Source organism: Sitophilus oryzae, unplaced genomic scaffold, assembly GCF_002938485.1.
Source record: "Sitophilus oryzae breed Bouriz unplaced genomic scaffold, Soryzae_2.0 scaffold_1436_pilon_pilon, whole genome shotgun sequence".
Classification (NCBI taxonomy): domain Eukaryota; kingdom Metazoa; phylum Arthropoda; class Insecta; order Coleoptera; family Curculionidae; genus Sitophilus; species Sitophilus oryzae.
Window position 1 is genome coordinate 1689333 of NW_022146100.1, and position 24096 is coordinate 1713428.

At 31.6% G+C, this 24096-nt stretch overlaps 1 protein-coding gene across 2 annotated transcripts in view; it reads right to left on the bottom strand.

Annotated features, from left to right (window-relative positions):
• Positions 1 to 980: 980 nt before the first annotated feature.
• The window catches only part of LOC115876418 (monocarboxylate transporter 12-like), a 31739-nt gene continuing 8623 nt past the window's right edge, over positions 981 to 24096 (bottom strand). For both annotated transcript variants that reach the window (XM_030892196.1, XM_030892195.1), the window contains exons 2-8: positions 20663 to 20789; positions 14370 to 14646; positions 10407 to 10633; positions 9931 to 10126; positions 7396 to 7722; positions 2748 to 2939; positions 981 to 1167 (exon numbers count right to left, since the gene is read on the bottom strand). In XM_030892196.1, the coding sequence (XP_030748056.1) occupies positions 1022 to 1167; positions 2748 to 2939; positions 7396 to 7722; positions 9931 to 10126; positions 10407 to 10633; positions 14370 to 14646; positions 20663 to 20758 (1461 nt within the window). In that variant the 5' untranslated portion in view covers positions 20759 to 20789 and the 3' untranslated portion in view covers positions 981 to 1021. The remainder of the gene's footprint in view (positions 1168 to 2747; positions 2940 to 7395; positions 7723 to 9930; positions 10127 to 10406; positions 10634 to 14369; positions 14647 to 20662; positions 20790 to 24096) is intronic.

The window sequence follows — 24096 nt, forward strand, 5'->3', positions numbered from 1 at the left end:
ATAAAGATTAAAAAGCAAAAACAGTCTTATATTCTTTTTACCTCTTATTAATAAAAACAGGAGTATACATAGGTATATGTTTTGTGCCATTCAATGAACCAATAAATGAACACATTTTGAACTTAGCGAAATTAATTATTTTATTGTATATAAGTATTGCACCGTAATACTTATGTAAAAATAAATATAAATAAATTTTATCAACAATGTAGCTCAAAAATATCAATTTTCTACTTAAGTACCTGCGTCATCGTTTTCTTTATAAATCTTTAATAAGAAAATAAGATTCATTTATTATTGTACGACTTATGACTTGATACGATGAGGTAAATACACGTTTTAGATACCTTGAAGGAGTATACTAAGGGCTGGCAAAGGTTAGTCTTGGGTCGAGATTTCCGTATGTAAGAAGAGTACAATGGCGTTTATAATGTACTGAACAAAAAGGGAACAGTAAACACGTTGCCAAATCGATCAAATCGTTGTTGGTCGACCCAATCAGTACCTCTGTCAGTACTTAAAGTAAAAATAAGTGGAATTGAGTTGGTTTTCGACAGTGATCGGGCTATTAGAACTCTGAATTCAAAAATGGATATCTCGAAATCTATTAGAAATAATTAAAAAAAAAGTAAGTGAACATTTTTTTCTCGTTATAAAAAATTACACCTTAAAGATATCCTTATAATTCCATTTCAGATGCTCAGAAACATTTCTAATGATTTTATCTAGTTATCTTTTCAAAAAAAAGTCTTTTAAAAATAAGCGGTTTGTGATCGTGATTTTACTTTACTTGATAGGGAAGGCGTACCGGCAACGCCGCAACAGCACTCCGTCGCATTTTTCTCACTCCGACTTAATAAGATCCCTATGCGATTTACTTCCACACATGTAAATACCGACCCAAGAGTAACAGTTGCCAGCACGGTATATCCTAATCACTACTTTGTACATTAAAAATATACAAAATAAGATCATAATGCTGAATATTAAGTATCTATATTACAGGCTAAAAATTACCCAACTATGGTGAAATAGGAATTTCAGTTTGGACCCGATTTCTTCGCTTGTAGATAAGTATTTCAATAGACCAAGAGATAACAATACAAACGAGGATGATGTCCAGAAGATGAATACAGGTGTCGTAATCGAAAGCATCTTTGAGCATACCTGAAATATTTTTAACAAAAGTCAGTTACCAGGAAAATAATAAAGTATGAAAACTTATTTCATGTTGAAATGATTTGATATGTGACGCTATACTCTGTTTTTTTTCTCAGGTAAGATTTTGACAGACGATAACAGAAGAAAAGCAGATGACGTCCCATACCAATCTATTTATTTTACTAAAAAAAGTTTCTAATAATTTTTAAGTTAACAATGGATGGGTTTAAATATAAATTCGTCATGCGTCGTCACTTGTTGTTTTTAACCAGTTCTATTGGTTTATTTCAAAAATGACAGATCGTATTTCAATTTTATTGGTTTGACGGAACGATGAACGACAAACGGACGCCGATGCGTATGAACTCGCCTTTAGATTTTTGACGTTTGTCAAAGTCTTGCCAAATTATAGGTTATAATTTTATGACAACTTTTGTCAAATACCCTGCGTTTTGGAAGATGATGCATTTTGATTCGTGTTATTACGTGTGTTTTGTGTCTTTTGAAGTCAAGTGGAGGAAAAATCGAGTGAAAATTAACTGTAGAACCCAGAGCACAGTTTATGGTTAATACCCGCTGCCCAGGCAGAAAGTCTGATACACCAATAAAGTTACTATCAATAAAGTTCGTATACCATCTCGTCGTAGATAAGTGCATCGCGACGGTAGAAGGACCATACTAAACACATACTAAAAACTGGAGTAGCTGTAAAATATCGACACACGATAGGTAAATAATGGATTTTAGTACTGCAGAAAAATAATGTCAAAAGGTACTGGTTTAAAAAAATTAAGATTAAAGTTAATTAATCAACCTGTGAGGTATAAAACTTGGTAAGTATTATTATTAATAAAATAGTTGTTTTATTTATGTTGTTTTATTTATTCCTGCGGAATATTACAAATTTGTATTTGTACATAAGTTATATTGATAAATATAATCATAAATGCGGGAAGTTTCATAAAGCTTGAAAGTAAGAAATAGTTCTTTTTTATATTTTTTGGTATGTGGTGTCTAGTTTTTGTTTGTTTTGTATTAACACATACCATTTTTTATTAAATAAAATAACTCGATTACATTTTTTCAGTTTTATACAGTTTTTTTCGCAATATTTTGAAGTTAGTTGTCAGTCAAATTTTAAATATATATATTAATTTCCTGCTATGCGTTCCGGTTGTACCAACTTATTTCTTTGTAAAATAAAATAAACTACTTTGAAATTAAAATGACAGACACATCTATCACTGTCAAGGATCTTCTCGTTGGACAGACTATACATAATATGATATCTACCGGGTGCGTTTCAAAAGTGGCTCACCCCCTATATTCTTTTTATTTTTTCAGATAAAAAAACGAGATTTGGTACGGTATTTGGTATTTTATGATATAAATTAGGATTGATTGACGTATTCAATTGTTTTTGGCCACTTCCTATTTCACCGGAAGTGATGACAACTTTTGATCTCTAAGGTCGCAGATATTAACCCCCCTCCCACTTATTCTAATTCTCTAAATTCTAATCAACACGCCTTTAGGGTGAACCAAATGAACTAGTGATATATGGGATCAATTAATAAAAGACTTACCAAGTGGTTCTCCGACGGCCATAACGAAGAAACCTTTAACGAACATGTTAAGCCCAACTGCAGACGGTAACTCATTTTTAGGAATATATTCTGATATTACTAAGTTCTGGTTAATAACGGTTACTGCTCTGACGTATCCAACTATTCCAGATACGATAATCACCATTTTGTATGTAGTCGACGATACTAATACTGAAAAATATTAACTGATTAATAATTATTCTGAAACAAGTTTTACTATAGCAATATACAGGGATATATATAGATATAAATTCACCACATACGACACGGAGTATTGTAGCTAAACTATGAGATTTTTACAAATTATAAGTTTTGGGTTCGATGAAGGACTATTAGAGGTACAATTTAAAAATATTTTTACAAGATACAGAGTGTCACAAATAAGTAAAAAATATTATAGTTGTATTTTTTTAAATGGACCACCCTGTATATTATTCTATTTTTGGATTCCACGATTTAAATAAAGGTAAATTTGATTAAGGTTTATTATACTTAAACCTTACCGTTTTAGAAATATGTTCAATTTTATGAAATTGCAGTAAAAATTTTAAGGCTTGATTTCTCCAAGGGTATCAAAGTTTTTAATACTCAATATTTACTGAAGATTATTGATTGATCAGATACTGTGTTGCAATAATAAAAAATGTAATATCTTATACAGAGTGTCCAAAAATTTATATTAAATAATTACTAACTTTAAACGGCAATAACTTGTTTAATTTAAATGGAACACCCTGTATGTTTTACGTCAATCATATGCACAATTTAATTGTCTATCAAATTTTATTATACCATTTTTTACCTTTCTCTTCAAATTTTCCTAGAAAATGCATTTTCTGATAATTTAGACCTCATCTATACCTATGGAATATTGACTTTTCAGATTTTTTTAAAGCAATATAATAAGATGATAAGAGAGATATATGTATAATATGTTTTTTTTCGAAAAATTACAAGTTATAGCCAATTCTTTTCTTTCTTGGCTAATTCTCATACCAATAATACCATGCCAATTAGTTGGCATCAAAAATGTAAAAAGTTTTATGTTTTCAAAAAAAAATATCGTAAAATTCGTAAAGCACTCAATTTAGAATAAAATAATCTAAGAATGAAATGATTCTTTTATAAACCAGCATTAAATCAAATTAAAATAGGTATGTAACTTTTTTCTAAATATTTATTAATAGCAATTAGCATTATCATAAATTATAAATAATGTACCAACATATCGAAATAATAATTTCTTTGTTAATACAGTTTAGAATTCTTAAAATAACAGGCAAAAATAATCCACAATTTACAATAAAATAAAAGTTTCGTTTAAATTCCTTAATCAGCTGATCACTATTAAAGTTCGCAGAAACTCGGGCTATATTATTACATTACTCTGAGGAAAATAACGAAAATAATCGATATTTTTGACTCCACCCCGAAAGGTTCACGATTTGTCCTCCAGTTGGCAGCACATTTTGTCTAGTCGGTTGGGCAACTTTAAGAATATATAAACAAGGATAAGATATAAATAATACAGTGACGACCTGCAAATGGTTAAAAAAATAATAATCTTGTAGCATTTTCTTTAATTCCTTAAAAATAAATATTGATGGAACAATAAATTAAAATATTTTAGATGCAAGTGTACACTAAGTATTATGTAGTGTACACTAAGGTCCTTAGTGTACACTATAGAGACAAAATTATGAGATGCTGCCTCTGAAAAAGTTTTGGAATAAACAGTTTTTCCTCAGATTTATCCATGGTTTTACCCAGACGCTTGTTTTTTAATTTTTTTCTAACTAAGTACGCAATTCTTCACTTAACGTATGACAAAATATTTACACCACATTTAACAATTTCTGTGGTATCCATAGTTCTTGCACAATAACTTGATTAGTGTAAACATACAATTTTAAAACGTTCAGTTGCAAGTACTCGCAAGCAAAACTTGCATCGTGTAAACGCCGTTTAAATATCTGAAGTTGTAAAAAAACATAAATTGAATAGAAGTTTGTGTCCATGGATTTAAATCCAGTAGCATTCTATATAAAACATCATTATTATTTCTTTAGGTTTTTCAAAAATTATTTCTTGAAAAACAGTATTTTAATTTTCAGCGCTCTAATTAATTTAATAGAAATATTAAGTTAAATTAATTTTCTCATAATGACAGATATTCTTTTTAAAATAAATTACATACCCAACTAAATTTTACAACATATAAAAACGCAAAAGAAATAAAATGTACAAAAATAAAGAAAACCATATACTACAGAACTCAACGTTTATGTTGTCAAACGAAAATAAAAATATTTTTAAGGGAGCCACTTTTACTCTGCTACATAATATTTTTGTAATTTTTTGAGGTTTTATTATTAAAGTTGTACTACTCTGCACATGGTGTGTTTTGACGCGTTTTATAAGGGAGTATTTTTTAAACATCTAAAATCTTGCATTATTATGTTTTATATTTTTAATATAGGTCCATTTATTTATCTAAAAGGGTCATTTTAGCTCGACAGTAATTATATGTAATAATATAGACAAAACATTATTGTCATATTACTAGGATATTACAGACTATTTTTATTATAAGAAAAATGCGACAAATAGTATACAATAATTGACAAAAACCCCAGAATTATTTTCAATTCATCTGCTGTCTTCCCAAGTAGTGTTTCAAAACATTTTTAAAATGCCCAAGTTAGCATTAGTATGATTTTATTTTTGATTGAAATTTATATCTAAACTAAATTCATATATTATGTTTTCCAAAATAATATATAGGGTGCTACAAATTCGAGGTACGGGCATTGGTATCTCGGTAACTGTAATAGATACTGGTTAAATTGGGATAAAGTTGCGCCTTCGGATGTTCACTCACAAGCTATTAAAAAAGTTTCAAAAATTTCAAGGGTCGCTGAGTTTTTTGAAACAAACGATTTTTTGAAAAATCAATTGAATTTTTTCAACTTTAACGATTTTTGACAAACTTTTCAGAAAAGTGAATTAATCGCACATTTTCATAGCCACTTTATCAGGCCAATCTGATAGTATTTTTATATTTTCAAATTAGCTAATAGTTTCTGATATACAAAGCCAACATATTTTTTTGTACGCACCTCCATTGTTTATTTCAAATTTTAAAGATTAATTCAGTCTCCTGAGTACAACGATATGCAACCTAACCTCACCTAACCAAACATTTTATAGTTTTTTTGGCCACTTTAATAACACTATTTAAACTAATACCAAACGTCGGGGCGCAACGTCGGCACAACCTCGTGCCAACCCTAGTCTGCACTAGTTTGGAGAATAATTTTTGGGTCGAAACGACGTTGGATACCGACGTTGGCTAGCAGCCTAATTTAGTACAAACTGCAACGTTGTTTAAAATCCTAATTCACAGAAATATAAAACTATAATAATATGGCGTCTAAGTCGCGTTTTATCCTAAATTGGGATAATTATAGTAAAAATATTATTTTTATGATCTAGTTATATGCCAGATGACAGTAAAGGAAAACCAAACAAAAGTATTTAAGTGTGGAGGATGTTTGAAGATGATAATTATTGAAATACTTTAACCAACTCTGCAACTCGTTACCCAAGGCAAAAAAGTTAAACGCAAACAACTTTATTGATAAATGTATTGCTTCTACTTTGAAAAATACTAATGGGCCTTAAAATTAAAGAAGTTTTAAAAAATTTCTTGAATTTTTTTTAGTAAAATGCGAATAATCTATTCGCAGTCGAAAAAAAACTGTTTCCGCGTGTTGTTTAGGGTCAAATATATCAAGTTAATGTATTCAAAAAGCAGGAATTGCTATTTTAGGAATGAAACATTTTCTTATTCAACAACATGGCGGCTTTCACTTTGTTGTTTTGGAGATTAAGATGGAGTAGTTCGAGTAGTCGCATACTGGACTAATAAAGTCGGAGTTCAGCCTTAACAGGTAGTATACTAGTTGCAAGATTGCCTAATTTAGTCATCCTAGAGCCTAACTTGTGCCGCCCTCTAAATTCTAAATAAACGAGGGAGTGGATAAAGTATCGGTAATATGTCGATGTATATTTAAATTTAGTTTTATATGTGCCTTTCCATTTTAATTAAGTTTTTTTATAAAAACAGAAACAACACTGAACTGTCTGACTGAACAGAACAATGAAGTGAAAATTTAAGATTTAAGTTTATGGTTCAATACAGTTGCAAAAAGGTAGTGGCTCGACGTCCTACCAACGTAAGAATAAGGAAATCTAAACAACGTTGGAATTAGTAAAACAGACGACGTTTGCATAACGTTGGAATAGGTCCTGAAAGTGACGTCGGAAAACTCTTTATTGCCCAACATTGTAACTACGTCGTCCGAATCACATAAAGATCACTTAAGCAAAAAAGGTTACAAGACAACGTTTATTCGACGTCGCAGAAGCTTTTACTTTGTTGTAGTACTAGTTCAACGTCGGCACAACGTTACAACAACGTTTACATTTATTTTAATACCCAAGGTACGGAGCTAACTATTTTTTGTAACTAATCCAACGTTGTGTTTAGTAAATATGTGGTCACATGTCGTGAAAATGCTACTTGGGTTACTTTTATACCCAGAAAAAGAATATATCGGCTTACCTGATCGAGCTATCGCCAACAATATAGCTCCTAACATAAACTGCGATCTGTTTCCTAAATTTAATTTTCTACAAATTTCAGATATAGTCATCCGCCCCACGATGTCAGCCGCTGATAGTATGGTCATGCAGGTGGTAGTTTGCCACATGTCAAAACGCACCTCGTCTTGCAGAAACATCGGAAAGAATGTGCTGAAACTTATGGAACTAACGTAAGCTAATCCTAATCCAAGGGACATGTGGACGAAACGGAAATCTTTCAGCAGATGAAGGTCCCATGTTTGAATAATCTTTTTAAAGCAAGAATGCCGTTCTTCGTTTAAGCTTTCTGAAAATAGATGGAAAAGAAAAATTTCAACGGCTATGTCGCATTTTGTTACGTCTGTCATAATTTAAGTGTTTCAAACATAATAAAATATCTGAGCAGCAAAAATATGTAATTTTATAAAAAAAGATGAAAATAAGATTATACGATTAAACAAAATATAAATTAGAGAAACAGAATTTTAGACAACTAACGTCAAATTATCTGTTTGATGCACTTTTTATATTTAGATATTAAGTTCCAAAGTATGTAGCAGGCTATGGAAAAACACGGATTACCAGTAAATGTCAAATAGAGATGCTTGTTGCCAGTGTCAGTCGTTTTCGTCCTTTTATTATATCAAAAATATGCAACGTGCACGTGAATCAAGAAATCTTAAGGCGGGTTCTCACTTGTCAGTTTCGCTGACGCAGTCTGACTGATTCAGTGATACTGAACAAACAATGAACGTCAGAACACATTTTCATGTTAAATGATCAGTAAATTCTTACTTTCAGTTAAAGTGAAAACCAGTTCTACTTTTTTTCATTTTTGACTGATCATTATCGAATAATGAATAGAAACTGAAGCGTGAGAACTACATTTTCGTGATTTGTTCAGTTTACAAGTTAAAGTTAATTAATTATTTTAATATATTTCTCCAAAAAAATCCTTTATAGGTATTTCGCAACTGCACTGCAAGAAAATCTACAAAATAAAATAGTTATTTTTTGTAAACACTTCTGTGTTAAACCTAAACGGACACTGCTTGTCAGAAGTTATGTTTACAGTTATACAAATTTGCCTAACAAAGAAAAAAAAGGTTAACGTTTCGGAAAGTAAAAAAAATCAAAGAATAAAGAAAAAAACTATTTAAAATATTTAAATTCAAACTATTATGAGAACACTTTAGTTTTTTTTTAAAGCAGATGCGTCTACAAGAAACCGTTGACGTTCTGTTAAAATAGAACGTCAACGGTTTCTTGTAGACGTATCTGCTTTTAAAAAAAAACGTTTTCTCTTTGGTTTTCTTCTTTTCTGATTCACCAGCATATCCTGTAATTAATTTTCTAATTGTAAACAAACTTCGCGAACACCTGGTTTCAATTTTGTTTCAACCATTTTCATGTCTACGAAATCACCACGTTAAAATGTTTGGACCAACTGAATACTGAATGTAGCAAAACATGAAACGTGTGAATACAATCGTTGATTTTTATTTTTCATTGAAAGTGAATCAGTCACACTGCGTCAGCGAAACTGACAAGTGAGAACCCGCCTTTACTGGCGAAGAATGTGCTCAAGCATTAATAATGTCTGAGGAAGGTTGAAGCTACCGAAGAATTGGTGAACGATTTAATGTAACTCACCCAACCATTTCACGAGTTATTCAACGGTATAGTGATACTGGGAGTAATTGTCGCAGACCGGGACAAGGCAGGAATCGAAGAACCAATCCGATTCAGGAATCTTTTTTAAAACTCTCAACATTCAGACAACGTTTCGTAACAGCTCGGACCCTTCAAACTCAGCTCAGAGATACTAATGGTCTACAAGTTTGCACAGAAACTAGCATGTCTATTTGACATTTACTGGTAATCCGTGTTTTTCCATAGCCTGCTACTTACTTTAGTGAGTAAAATGGAAAAATGTTAATTAAAACCAATATTAAATCATGTCATCCTATAAAATGTTGTTTCTCGTGTAATAAGGAAGATAATGGAGTAAATAAAAAAATAAAATGTAAAAAAAAGATAAGGCTAAAATGTGATTTGAATTTTAACTTGATACTGTAACTGATCAACTCTACAGGGTGTCACAAATTTTATTAAAAAAACACGTTATAATTGCTACACCCGGTATTAGTATAAAAAGGGTTCCTATCAAAATACAGTTAGTATAGCAACATTGTGGAAAGAATAACCTATCATTCAAAAAAAAATCGTCCAAATCGGATAAGTGGTTTTGACAAAAACTTAACTTAAACTTTTGGTTATTTTTTTGTGGTGCGTTAATTTATTGGGGAAGTGTATATTGATTTAAGTAATTTTACTGACTTAACTTGCAGATCATCACGATTTAATCGATAATATAGACTTAAGTCATAAAAACGACTTAAATATAAATATTATAAATATTATTGCGGCTTTGTTTATAATTGACTATTTCTCTAAAATTGTTACTTTTTAAAAACTTATTTCATTTGAATTGATATAAATCAATCATCCTTACCTTTAGAAATAACTACGACATTATCTGCTACGTTATTCTGTTTAACTTTTCCTTCTTTCTCTAACAAAGTTTGTGATTCTCCTTTTCTTTCATCTTGCCTCTTCTCCGGTGGTTCATTCAAGTTTGTATTGCTGTTCAGGTCATACTTTCCACTTTCAATCTCCTCATTTTCCAATTTCTTGCAGCAGAACATTGGCTAAAAACCAATTCAAACTGGAGCAAAACAATAAAGTAAGACATTACCCGAAATTAGTAGTTATTAGTTTCAGATTTATAGATTTTTAGATCTTAAAAGTTTTCTATACGTGTGATCAAAAAGCGATTTTAATATTGCAAGCTTTGTATAATTACAAATAAACAAATATTTTAGGAGATAAAAAATAAGTTATAAAAATTTAAATACGACACAAATATTTATACATTTCAATTTAATTTGCAAAAAATATAAAACACATATTTTAAATTATTATAGATACCTTGAAAAAGAAAGCTCCGATCATACCACAACAACTTATGCATCCCAATATTAAAGTTGTACCACTGAATTCAAAGTTTTTCAATAAAAGCCCGACAACTATTGGCATCACCATTTGACCAGTACTAGTTCCAGCCATTGATAAACCAACTGCAGTACTTTTTCTGGTTGTAAAATATTCACTAATAGCTAAAAATGTTGATGACGCTACCAATCCCAAACCCAAACCTGGAAGAGAAGATTAAATTTACCATTCTTATATCTAAAAAAGGGGAGAGTTGAAAATTTATTATAATAAACTGATAACCAAGAAATATAAGTACGTTTTATTAAAAGTTTCACAAGATTTTATTTCACCCTCTACAATACTAAGAGAAACAAGTTCAAGGCATCTTCATATTTCATTGTGAAGATTAAATTAGTATATTTGATAAAACGATGAACATCCATTAGATAAAAAAGTTGTAGTTCTAAGAAAATACATATAGGTAATACAAATATTCGTATTCCCTATAAATTGTAAATAAGGGAGCTCAAAACAAAAAATAATATTTTGAGCTAATGTAAAACTTTAATATTTAGACTATTTTAATAAAATAATAGGTACGCAAGTTAGGTAAAAGTAAAAAGTTGTAAATATAATTTTTTTCTCTTGTTAATACAATGAATGATACAATGAACAGGTCAATGGTAATCTGGCGCCAAGTCGAGCATAGCTGTACCATCCTTTTCTCGAAGGTATTAGCGGCACTTTTGACCACCCTATAACTTCATTGTAGATATAGCAAGAATATTATTGTAACTAAACATGACTATAGCTACTAAAATTTCTAGTAATTATACCTCATATTTTATAAATTATCGCTTGTCAAATTTCTTTAATTTCGAAATTGACTCACTGACACATCATCAAAATTGGAAGGTACTTCTAAATGTGCCACAAACTTCAAATTTTGAATTTTAGGTAGCTTTAAACTTATATCATTACTACTGTGTACCAGCGACTTCGTTCGCGTCGAATTAATCATTTGTCATGGTGATGATAAAGCAAAGCAAGAATTTCCATTAACATACAAACTGGATAAAATTTTCTCACATTTATGTCGGCATGAGGAAAAACAATATGGCGATATTATTATATAACTTACGGTAATATTTGAGGGGTAGTTTCATCTCGTTGGAATTTGACTTTCGAAAAATCCGTTTGCCAAAAATAAGCTTTTTATGTCAAGCAGTTTAAGCAGAATCGTGGTTAAGAAATTACCCAACTTTTTGGAACACCCTCTATAATTTTTTAAAAAAATTCAAAATATGTAAAAAAAAACAAATAAATTATGCTTGTCCAAGCGTTTTCCCGAAAGACTAACCGTTTTTTAAATAACAAATATTGTAATATTTGAGGGGCGTTTTCACCCTCTTGGAATTTGAGATTCGAGAAACCCCTCCTTATCGAACCTCTACACCCCACAATCAATCCGTTTAGCAAAAATCAGCTTTAAACGTCAAGCAGTTCAAGCAGAATCGTGATTACTCAATGGTCATATTTTATGAAACACCCTGTGTAAATTTATAAAAAATCTTAAAATATGTAAAACAACAAAATAAAATATACGCGTTTAAGAGTTTTTCCGAAAAACTCACCAGTTTTTAAATAAAAAATATTTTAATATTTGAGGGATAGTTTCACCCCCTTAGAATTCGAGTTTCGAAAAATCTCTTCTTATCGAACCTCTACACCCTAAAGTCAATCTGTTTTCCAAAAATCAGCTTTTTACGTCAAGCGCTTTAAGCAGGATCGTGATTAATCAATGCCCGGATTTTTCGAAACACCCTGTATACATTTTTAAAAAATCTTAAAATATGTAAAAAAACAAAACAAGATATACGTGTTTAAGCGTTTTTTCGGAAACTTGACCGTTTTTTAAATAAAAAATATTGTAATATTTGGGGGGTGGTTTCACCTCTTTCTCTCAATCGAACCTCTACACCCTAGAATCAACCTGTACGCCAAAATTGAGCTTCTTACGTTGAGTGATTTGAGCAGGATCGTGATTAATCAGTATGTCAGTCACTTAAGGATTTTATATATTAGTATAGATAATTTTGAAGAATGAGGAATATCTTCAATCACATGATCGTAGCAATCGTACGGTATTATGTGAAAGAAAATATGTTTGGCTTGATAACTTGATAATGCCTATGAGTAAGCCCAATCACATTTGTCTATAAATAGCGGGGAGACACAGATGCTAATACAAAAATTGACAAATATTATATTTACAACTTATTTCAGTATATCGGTATTGTTAATTTAACATTTTATAGAATGTCCTTTGCCATCACATCATTTTTACCTAACTCTGCTGAATATAAACTATAGTCTGTGAAACGAATAACTTTGAATTTGACAGTTCCCGCGGGGTTTTCTAGTGTTAATTTTATTAGGTTAGCAACTTGCGGCCATGCTGACGTAATGCCGTCGCTAATAGGAACAGCCTCGGAGCGAGATTTATGACGTCACGCTAGTTAGATACTACGGATTAATAAATATGTTGTAGAATACATGGAAAACATAATAATTATTCCTCGTATTTTAGGTTTGTATTTTAAAAATTATAAAGTTTCCATAAAATATACAACATACAGTTAATAAATACAATATATATACCAATTTATAGTAATAAATACTTTGGCAAATAAACTATGAACCATACAAATACAGCAAATGTTTTACAATATACAAATAATGAATAGCTACATAAGATAATGGGTAAAATGTAAAATATATTTTAAATTTTGGGGTTTGAAAATCGATCTAATTTAACAAAAAACATTCAATATCTACTAATAGTGATGTATTATTATTTGCATTCACAAAATGTATATGTATATTTTGCAAATATCAATGTACAAAAAATTATATTTGCCAATAATACAATATCATAGAAAAAAAGGCGTCAGCGATGGCTATGAAATAAAAATCGCTGTTATTTTATATGTAGAATTATTCTAAAATTTTTCATTTTCTTGAGATTTAGGTTCGGGAAAAACGCCGATTAAGTTTTCATTTGGTTTTTCATTATTTTTTTTGGTTAAAAAAAACGTTTCGGCTAACATTATAGCCTTCATCAGTGTTCTCTCATATGAAAAAAATAGTGTCGAATATAATCCAAAAAATTACATTCACAACCTAACCTAACACCACATAGTATTTACTGCAATTAATACATTAATATTAACTTGTCAAAAGATGGCCACATATTTTTTAAAATTATTATTCTTAGCTCTAAAACTATCTACATTGACTATGGCTGAAATCGTACTCCATAGTCAACGTAGATAGTTTTAGTGTATAATATTTAATGTTTTCCATGTATTCTACAACATAATAATTAATCCGTAGTATCTAACTAGCCTGACGTCATAAAGCTCGCTCCGAGGCTGTTCTATTAGAGACGGCATTGGTCTGATATTTAGAAATGTCTAAAGCTGATGACATATTACTTTTGAAAATTATAACATTTCGTGTTGATTTTTGCAAGAAGAGGAAGAACTGTCACTTGTTTTATTATTTTCCTTTTCTATTTCGTGAAAGTAAAAAGAGTTACCTATCTGATTCGTTCAGGCACTCAATTTAAAGAATACCAGTAACTTTTTTGCCATGTTGGTAAAGAATAACGGTCAAAATTCAAAGTTATTCATTTTATAGACTTATAATGATTAATTAATAACTAAGAATCTACACATACTTTTATTACCCTTAATAGTCTTTAATTTTAAACAGAAATATTAAAGAGAATATTGTCTTACTTTTTATGACTACGACGAAGAACCATATACGACCGAAAAAAAGCATCAGAGTTGGTTTGGAAATGACAATCGATAACGTTTTATGTAAAAGTAAGTAAACGATAAATGTCACCGGATTTTTTTGACTATACGGTACTTACACAATAACACTTACCCGTAAAAATTCCATAGCTAATAACTATATGCCAAATTCCTGTGGCAAAACTCGACAAAATCATTCCAGCACCGACACATAAAACCCCAAAAATAGTAATAGTCCGAACACTGATTCCACGTTTCATCATTGGTCCCACAAGAAGTCCCGAAAAGTTAGTAACACAAACACTCACCGCCATGACTAGTGTGATACCAGTAGCGTGTCCCCCAGCCATATCTTTTAAGGTTTCACCAAAAATCAAACCAAAAACAGAGAACAGGGCTTGATTTACCATCTGAAAGGAAGAGCATAACATTACCATAACGTATAAAAATTAAATTATCATAGATTTCAACAGAAAAAAATAGTTTTTTTTTCTTGGATTACAAGATCTAATTCCGGTTTTTCAAAACGGGATTCCTATCCCGAAAATTGGAAACCCCAATTATAATTACAGCTTCAAATATTGCCTAGCTATTGTGAAACATCCAGAAAGCCTTGCCCGACCCATCCAACGCTCGTTAGGCGCGCTACAACAACGTAAGCGCTGTTACAACGCTAAATTCATACGCACGTGCCGCTTCCTCACCTCATTTAACTACCTACCTGACTAGTAAGTCTGGCGGAGCTTCCGTGATTGTAAATGAGAGCAGACATGTATTTTCTATGAAACTATAGTATTATTTGCTTGAGCAGACTTGCTTTTGCCTATAGTTCATGATAGGATTTTATATACACACACCGGAAAAATCTAGGGATATCATTTTATTAAAGTTAAAAATAAATGTTTTGAATAAACAACCACATATTTGTAGGCCGATTCTTTCTACTTCGATTGAAACGAAGTAGTTACACTAGTTATTTCTAAGTTACACTAGTTATTCTTCATTATGGAGCGTAGACATCTTAACAGAGACGAAATGCTAAGGGCCATGGGTATGCTCGAAGCTGGAATGCGCCAAATCGATGTAGCTAGAGCATTAAATGCAACACAAAGTGTAATATCGCGATTAAGTGCACGCTACCGTGAAAGTGGTGATGTTGCTGAAAGGCACACAGGGTGACATCGCATTACTACCCCTCAGCAAGATCATTTTTTACAATTAAATGCTCGACGCCGACCGACTCTTACAGCACCAGAGCTTAGTTTAATTCTCCACGAAACACATAATGTAACCGTTAGTCCTGACACTGTTCGCAATAGATTAAGAGAGGTCAACTTAAGAAGCAGACGCCCCTGGAGAGCTCAACCCTTAACGAGAGGAAATCGAGAGGTACGATATTTGTGGGCTCAAGATCAAGTTAAGTGGGCCAATGTTCTCTTCACGGATGAGTCATGGAGCTGTGGAATTCATCCGGATTCGAGAAGGATTAGGGTATGGAGAGAACCAGAAAATCTTATTCGGTTGGATCATGTTCAGGAAGTGCATCCTTATCAAGGTGGAACAGTTATGGTCTAGGGAGGAGTCCAGTTAGGCCGAAAAACCGATCTCGTTTTTCTTAAAACGTTTCTAACAGGAATCACATATCGTGATTTAATTCTTGAACCTGTCGTGTTACCATATGCCAATGATTTTGGGAGAAACTTCATTCTCATGCATGACAATGCACGGCCTCATACAGCCAGAGTGGTAAGTGAGTTTATCAATGCTCATCAATTAAACATCTTACCCTGGCCGGCACAATCTCCTGACCTCAACCCCCCCGAGCACGTATGGGACGCGGTCCAAAGAAGAATTTTGAGAATGGGTATGCCTCGTGAAACTCGTAGGGATGTGGTTCGGGCCGTGAATGCAGCGTGGCAGGCTGTACCTCAAGAAGAGATTGACAACCTGATCAGGAGCATGGAGAGACGATGTAGGGCTGTAATGAACAGTACAGAAGGCTATACCCTTTACTAAGTAAAAATGGTTTTATCTTTTTTTTAATTCACAGTTTAGAATAAAAAAAATGTGTGTATTTTTTGAGTTCAATAAAAATCAAGGTAAATTTGAAAAATTCGGTAAATTTCGCATTTTTATTTCCAATACGTCCTGTAAACTATTTGTTTATTTTAATTTTATTATATCAGAAATGCAAATAATAAAATTACTGAGGATAGCTGGATAAAATTGTAATATCCCTAGACTTTTCCGGTGTGTGTAGTATAGAGATTTTCTTAAAAATAACGCGATCCAGTTAATATAACTCAGATAAAAATAAATACCGCGTTATGCATGTGATATATAAATTGTCTTAATTAGTTCTTCGTTTAACACAAATACTGATCCATGTTACAAGTCACGTTCCAACCACTCGTGACGCAGATAAAACATCTTAAGTTTTGTTTTCATTCCCAAACGATATCATAGTCAGCAATTAATATTATACAAAACTAGTAAACAATTTAATAAAAATTATACGAAAATAGCACAAGATTAAATAACACATTAAAAAAGAAATAAACATTTTGCCTGATAACTTATTGTTTTTTGTTAATTTGTAAATAATATTTACTACTCAGTTCAGCACTAATAAATTATTACAATTACAAACAGAATTTATTGCCATCCAATTAATAATTCTTAATTTAAAGTCAGATGAGATAAAGGTATTAAATATTAATTTTTTAAATAAATATATGTTTTAGAAAATTTAAATATCGTCAATATTTGGATGAAAATTGGTGTCTGGAAGTTTTTTGACATGAGAAATTTGATGTTGATGTCAATATGGCTCCTACTAGTAGCTATAACTCAGTAATTTTTCGAAGAAAATCTATTATAGCTTATACCGCTGAAAAGCTTAAAAAATGGCGCTTTTTATGAAGTCATGGCCAACTACGGTTTCCTTTTAAAAAAACATATGTTTGTGTCATATGTCAAAAATGACAGGCTTTAGAAAAGAACGGAAGACACAATCCCATTAAGGATGTGATTATCTACAACTTTTATCTGAAAACTTTTTGTCTAAAATAGCTTATAATGGAATTAGGGACAATTTTTAAAATAGCCAAAATTTGTTTTTTTTTCGAAATATCTAGTAAGCCATGAACTTTTTCAAAAATCTGAAAGGCGCATATTTATAACCCCGCAAAACTGCAATTCTTTCCCCATTTAACCGACTCTCCATCTCCAGTAGTTTCCGAGATACCCATAGAGAACATCGTAGGAAACTCACCCTGTATACTACTATTATTTCTTATCCTCTTTGAGCCTTGTATATGTATAATATACACATCAGATATAGAGATATATTGTTGTAAAATGATATGATTATATTTTTTTTTAAATATTATGTTAAATTTGTTTTTGTTGTTAAATATGTTAATTTATAATTACGAATTGTTTACTAATCATCTTAAAAAGCACACAATAAAACATTTTGATTACATTGTATTGAAAATTACATTGTGTAAGATAGATGTTTACTCTGCAAATATCGCCTTATGGGTAATAGGAATATACTGTAGTACTGTTTAAATAACAAAACAGATTAAACGTAGTTATTACGTTTAATAGGTCGTAAACATTTCTTTCTAATCAGCAATTAGGTTAATAAAAAAGCGAAATCGGTCTTGTTAGTTTTGAGATCTTGTATATGACTTCTTTATAATATCCGGGTAATTAATTATTTAACCATACGACGTTTTACACGGAAGTACTTCTACCAATTGTTTTTTTTTTGAATAAGACTGTATGTGTATCGGGTCGATTTAAAAATTTGCGAAGAAATATTTTTTATTACTTACTTACTGTATAATAATTGAGTTATCTTTTAACAACAATCGCCACGGATTGTTATGGTCAAATAGAGGAAATACACACATCTGAAAAGTCTAGGGATATTACAATTTTATCCAGCCATCGTCAGTAATTTTATTATTTGCATTTCTGATATAATTAAATTAAAATAAACAAATAGTTTACAGGACGTATTGGAAATAAAAATGCGAAATTTGCCGAATTTTTCAAATTTACCTTGATTTTTATTGAACTCAAAAAAATACACACATTTTTTTTTATTCTAAACTGTGAATTAAAAAAAAAAGATAAAACCATTTTTACTTAATAAAGGGTATGGCCTCCTCTACTGTTCATTACAGCCATACATCGTCTCTCCATGCTCCTGATCAGGTTGTCGATCTCTTCTTGAGGTACAGCCTGCCACGCTGCATTCACGGCCCGAACCAGATCCCTACGAGTTTCACGAGGCATACCCATTCTCAAAATTCTTCTTTGGAAAGCGTCCCATACGTGGTCGGGGGGGTTGAGGTCAGGAGATTGTGCCGGCCAGGGTAAGATGTTTAATTGATGAGCATTGATAAACTCACTTACCACTCTGGCTGTATGAGGCCGTGCATTCTCATGCATGAGAATGAAGTTTCTCCCAAATTCATTGGCATATGGTAACACGACAGGCTCAAGAATTAAATCACCATATGTGATTCCTGTTAGAAACCTTTCAAGAAAAACGAGATCGGTTTTTCGGCCTAACTGGACTCCTCCCCAGACCAACTGTTCCACCTTGATAAGAGTGCACTTCCTGAATATGATCCAACCGAATAAGATTTCCCGGTTCTCTCCATACCTTAAGCCTGGATGAATTCCAAAGCGTGACTCATCCGTAAAGAGAACATTGGCCCATTGTTCATTCGACCACTGAACATGATCTTGAGCCCACAAATATCGTACCTCTCGATTTTCGGAGTAAGTTGAACAAGTTAGTTAAGTTGACCTCTCTTAATCTATTGCGAACAGTGTCAGGACTAACGGTTACATTATGTGTTTCCTGGAGAATTAAACTAAGCTTTGGTGCTGTAAGAGTCGGTCGGCGTCGAGCATTTAATTGTAAAAAATGATCTTGCTGAGGGGTAGTAATGCGATGTCGCCCTGTGTGCCTTTCAGCAACATCACCACTTTCACGGTAGCGTGTACTTAATCGCGATATTACACTTTGCGTTGTATTTAATGCTCTAGCTACGTCGAGTTGGAGTTCGGCGACGAGAACGAGCGCTCGTCTTTGTTTGTTGATGGACTCTTTCTACCAGATCATTTAGAGCTCGGCAATGCCCGCATGAGTGGACGGAAAGGCGAAGTCCGATGGCGAGCGTAGGATGTAGAATATTCTGTTATGAAACGACTGATGGAATAGCAGGCATCGCGGATTTGAAAAACATTGAAATAACGGGGTTGGAGATTTTATTTGCTCCATTTACCACACCAGTATTTATTAACGAATTTTACTTAGTCGGGGTTGGAGATTTTACTTACTCCATTTACCACACCAGTATTTGTTAACGAAAAATCCAAGAATATTTTTAATGCATTATTTAATATTAGAACATTTAATAAGCTCATGAATAGCAACTTTGCTTTTTAGTTAACTCGGATATTTTAACATTTCTGAAACAATATTTTCTAATTGGTAAAACGTAAAAAATCGTTAGATCTGACAACTATGCTGAAACTGGTCGTTCATCTGGCCGCAGCTATACGCCATGCATCCGGCCAGCCGACGACCAGGTCGTTGCGACATCGTTTTTTATATGAAAAAATAAAAAGTTAACACCGGGTATATTGATATATTATTATCTAAAGGAATTCATAAAGTCGATAAAAACACAATTCAAATATTTGATCTGTAAAAAAAATGTTTTTTTGTAAAAAATACGGAACTGATTAATTAAACTATTTATCGAAAGGTCAGATAAAATTTGCCATTTTTACTTAATATTAACAAATACTAAATTTAATATACCCCTGATAACCCCAAGCAAACGTCACGTGAAATACGAAGTAAAAATAATTAATCGTCCTTTGAAATCTGTTTTTAAATCATTTATTTTTCGAAGCTAATACAACCCGAAAATCACGTTTACTTAATGATTGAACGTGCGTATGTCTCGTGTTTTGAAACTGATAACAAGCGAATATATTATAATGTATGTCTAATTAAGACAGATATATTATTACTTATTATTAACTATTATTCATGAAATTATAAAAAAGAGATGAATAAATATCTGTGTTTATCGAAACATCATTCATTATAACTTTATTAATTTTCACAAGTGTTTATTAGATGCACATTATCTCCATCTCATTAAATAATTAGATAAACTTTGAGAGACCCAGTGGCGCGCCTTTAATGTTAAGAAACTTTATAATTTTACACGTTTGATGTTGATCACACAGGATTTTTTTTAATTCTTGAAAATATTTCAAAACAAGACAAGAAATTGCTTGTCAAGACAAGATTTCTTGTCTTGCCGATCCCTAAGAAGCACTGTAAAGTAATGATCAACAACTGCAACAAACTTAAATACTTACGTTTATCAAAGCTGCGCCTAAAACAACCATCCATCCCCAACCCCCATCGGGAGACGATTCGGGTGGATGATTCTTGGTATCAATTTTCTCTGCCATTATAATGAGCCTCGATCACCACTTTACAAACCTGAAACAAATAAAACATAATAAAATATATATACAGTTAAAACTTATTTGACCTCTGACAGTTTCCATTTATCTTTCTGCATGCATCTAATACATTTTAATTGAGAAGAATACCATTGTCGAACGATCAAAACAACTTTGATTTCAAAACAACATTTAATTGGAGGAAGACATTGATAACATTATTTGTGTATTAAAGGAAAATGGTTCAGCATTTAATATCGGCAATTAAGAAGCCGAAAATCGATAAAGATTAAATAACTATATTTTTACAGTTTTAATATATTTTTAATATTACGGATAAATATATATATATAAACGGGATTTGGTTTAAGTATTTAATACTCATTTCCAACTACAGCCTATTGCTGCCTTCCCGTTACCCTACGCCACACATCTCGATTTAGAGCGTCATCAGCTTCTAGGTTACGAGCTTCCATTGCTTCCGTAACCGTTCCGTTCCACGATTTTCTAGGTCTACCTCTCTTTCTTCTGCCCTGGGGAGCCCATTGAAAAACTCTTTTTGGCCACCTGTTCTCCGGCATACGCAGAACATGTTTGAATTTTCTCACGAACTTCGTAAACATCCATTATTTTACTTAAAAAATAAATTTTAAACGAGAGCTGTAGCGAGAATCTATGTATTCGTTTTGGCTATTAAAACACGAATAAATACAAATTCTGTAACATTCTTATCACATATCTACCTATTTTTATTTTATCGCATTTTTTCGCCTGCTTTTTATCCGTCGGACGGGTATACGCTAATTCGTCCGGTTCTGCCTATGTTACTACTATGGTGGTCCGGTCTGTATAACCAGTTCCTAACTATCTTCATAAATTCTTTACCATGTTGTTGAGACTGTGTGTCAACATAATTCCAGAATTATTACTTAAATCTATATAATCAAAACATTACTTGTATCGAAGGTTAAAAATGTGGAATTTTTATTAGAATAAACATATTATTTTTGCTTTTTCAGTTGCCGAAATAATTTTTATTAGTTGTTTGATAATTAATTTTTAGTTTTTAGTCATTATGTTGGTGTTTAATTAATGTATAAATGGTATTATAAGATTCCCTTTCCTTATTTATTTAAATAAATAAATGGAATCCTATCTAGTAAACGTTTGTTGGCGTGAAAAGTATTTAGTAGGTACTAAATGACACTACAAAAATAAACCCTCAGTTACCCATAGGGGATAATAGGCCATAAGAAACGTTTAACAATAGAGTTCTCTAATAATTTTGGTTAATCAGAGCTGTATGTACGTTTAAAATAAACAGTACAAATGGAAATGACAAATAATTGGTAAATCAATCTCGTCCAGTTTCAGCTTCATTTCCAGATGTATGATTGATTGACAACACTTCAATATTAACATCACAAAATCGGTCATGTTTAATTCAATCAACCTCATCTGTCAGGATTAATATTTAATAGTATGGTCAAATATGTAAATTAGGTATATTTTTACTTTCTTGGGCATTGCTGATTATAATTTTGAATTTGGAATGGATTTAAAATATTTACTTTTTGATGGGCATCTTCTTTTATTATTAATTAGGTACTAATAATTAAAGAATAATTTGTCCATCAATCAGCATATATTTTAAACTTGCTTCTTTATTTACTAAAAGGGTTTTAGAGATATTTAGTGTCATATTTGCAGGCTATTGGAGACGACAATTGGTATGTTAGTAGAGATGACAAAAAACGACATTTGGTATGTTAGTATATGACATAAATTAGGATTGATTGACGTATTCAATTCTTTTTTGCCACTTCCTGTTTCACCGGAAATGACCACAGCTTTTGATTTTTAAATGGTACCCTCGGTATTTTTTTTACTTTATTCGATAGAAAATAACATTCTGAACAGAATGACATATCATATGTCAACTTTTGACATTTTCGCTTAAAACAAAATTGAATTTTAAATTTCAATCTACGAGTGCCATGGCTGTAAAATACTAATTTTTAATCATGGAGCCTTGGAAAAATAGATTTGATCGTCTAATTTTATTCGTGTCTGGTCCTAGCCGGTTAAAAGATACCCAAATCGTATTTTTAATCATATTTTTTTTCAAATGGAACGAGGTTGGCTCATTAGCATATTTGGAAAAAGCATTTTTTTACGAATAATTTGGTACCACACACTTGGTATTTCGACTCAAATTGGCGTTATGAATCGCATGTTGCAATTTCTAATAAACAATATTTGAAAATGTCAAAAGTTGACATATGATATGTCATATTTTATTCAGAGTGTCATTTTCTATCGAATAAAGCAACAAAACACCGAGAGTACCATTTAAAAATCAAAAGTTGTAGTCGTTTCCGGTGAAACAGGAAGTGACAGAAAACAACTGAATACGTCAATCAATCCTAATTTATGTTATATATTAATATACCAAATTACGATTTTTTATCTAAAAAAATAAAAAAGTTATAGGGGTGAGCCACTTTTGGGACGCACCCGGTATAAAAGACGATCAGAAAGTTAAGAAAAATATTTAACTTCAATATTAATAATATATACCGTATGATCGAGAAAAAACGGCGTCAGCGATGGCTATGGAATGAAGATCGCTGTCATTTTAAATGTAAATTTATATGGGAAATGTCATTGATGTTCATTTCCCAGCCAACTGGACGCCGTTTTTTTTCGATCATACGGTATTAATATATTATTAATATAGATATATCTTTCTTTTTCTTAAACCCTTATTAAATATTTTAATTTTGATTTTCTTGGGTATAGGTTTTTTTTATTAAAAATTAAATGATTTCTGGGTGTTTTAAATCACTTTTATTTTTGCCCTATTGCTGACGTTTCGATTTTTTTTGTAAATCTCTCTAAGTGTTCAAATTCCACATACTTTAGGCTACTTGAAGGAATTACTGAGCTTACATCGTTATGTATGAAAGAAAATTGTTTTCAATTTAATAACAACTTTTTTGAACAGCGGGAAGGTACAGTAATAGGTAATCCATTGTCTCCATTTTTGGCTAATTTATTCATGAGCAGGTTTGAAGTGGAGGCTAAGAATCAGTTTGAGTATTTTCCAAGAGTATGGTTTAGGTATGTGGATGATATTTTTGCTGTTTTTGACACACATTCAGACACCATAGATAATTTTATTTCTAAGTTAAATAATCGTTTTCCTTCCATTAAATTTACGCATGAAAATTGAGAACAACAACAGATTACCATTTCTAGATGTATTAGTTATTAGAAATACTAATAATTGCCTGGAATTTGATATCTATAGGAAAAATACCACCACACGCAGATATATTCCT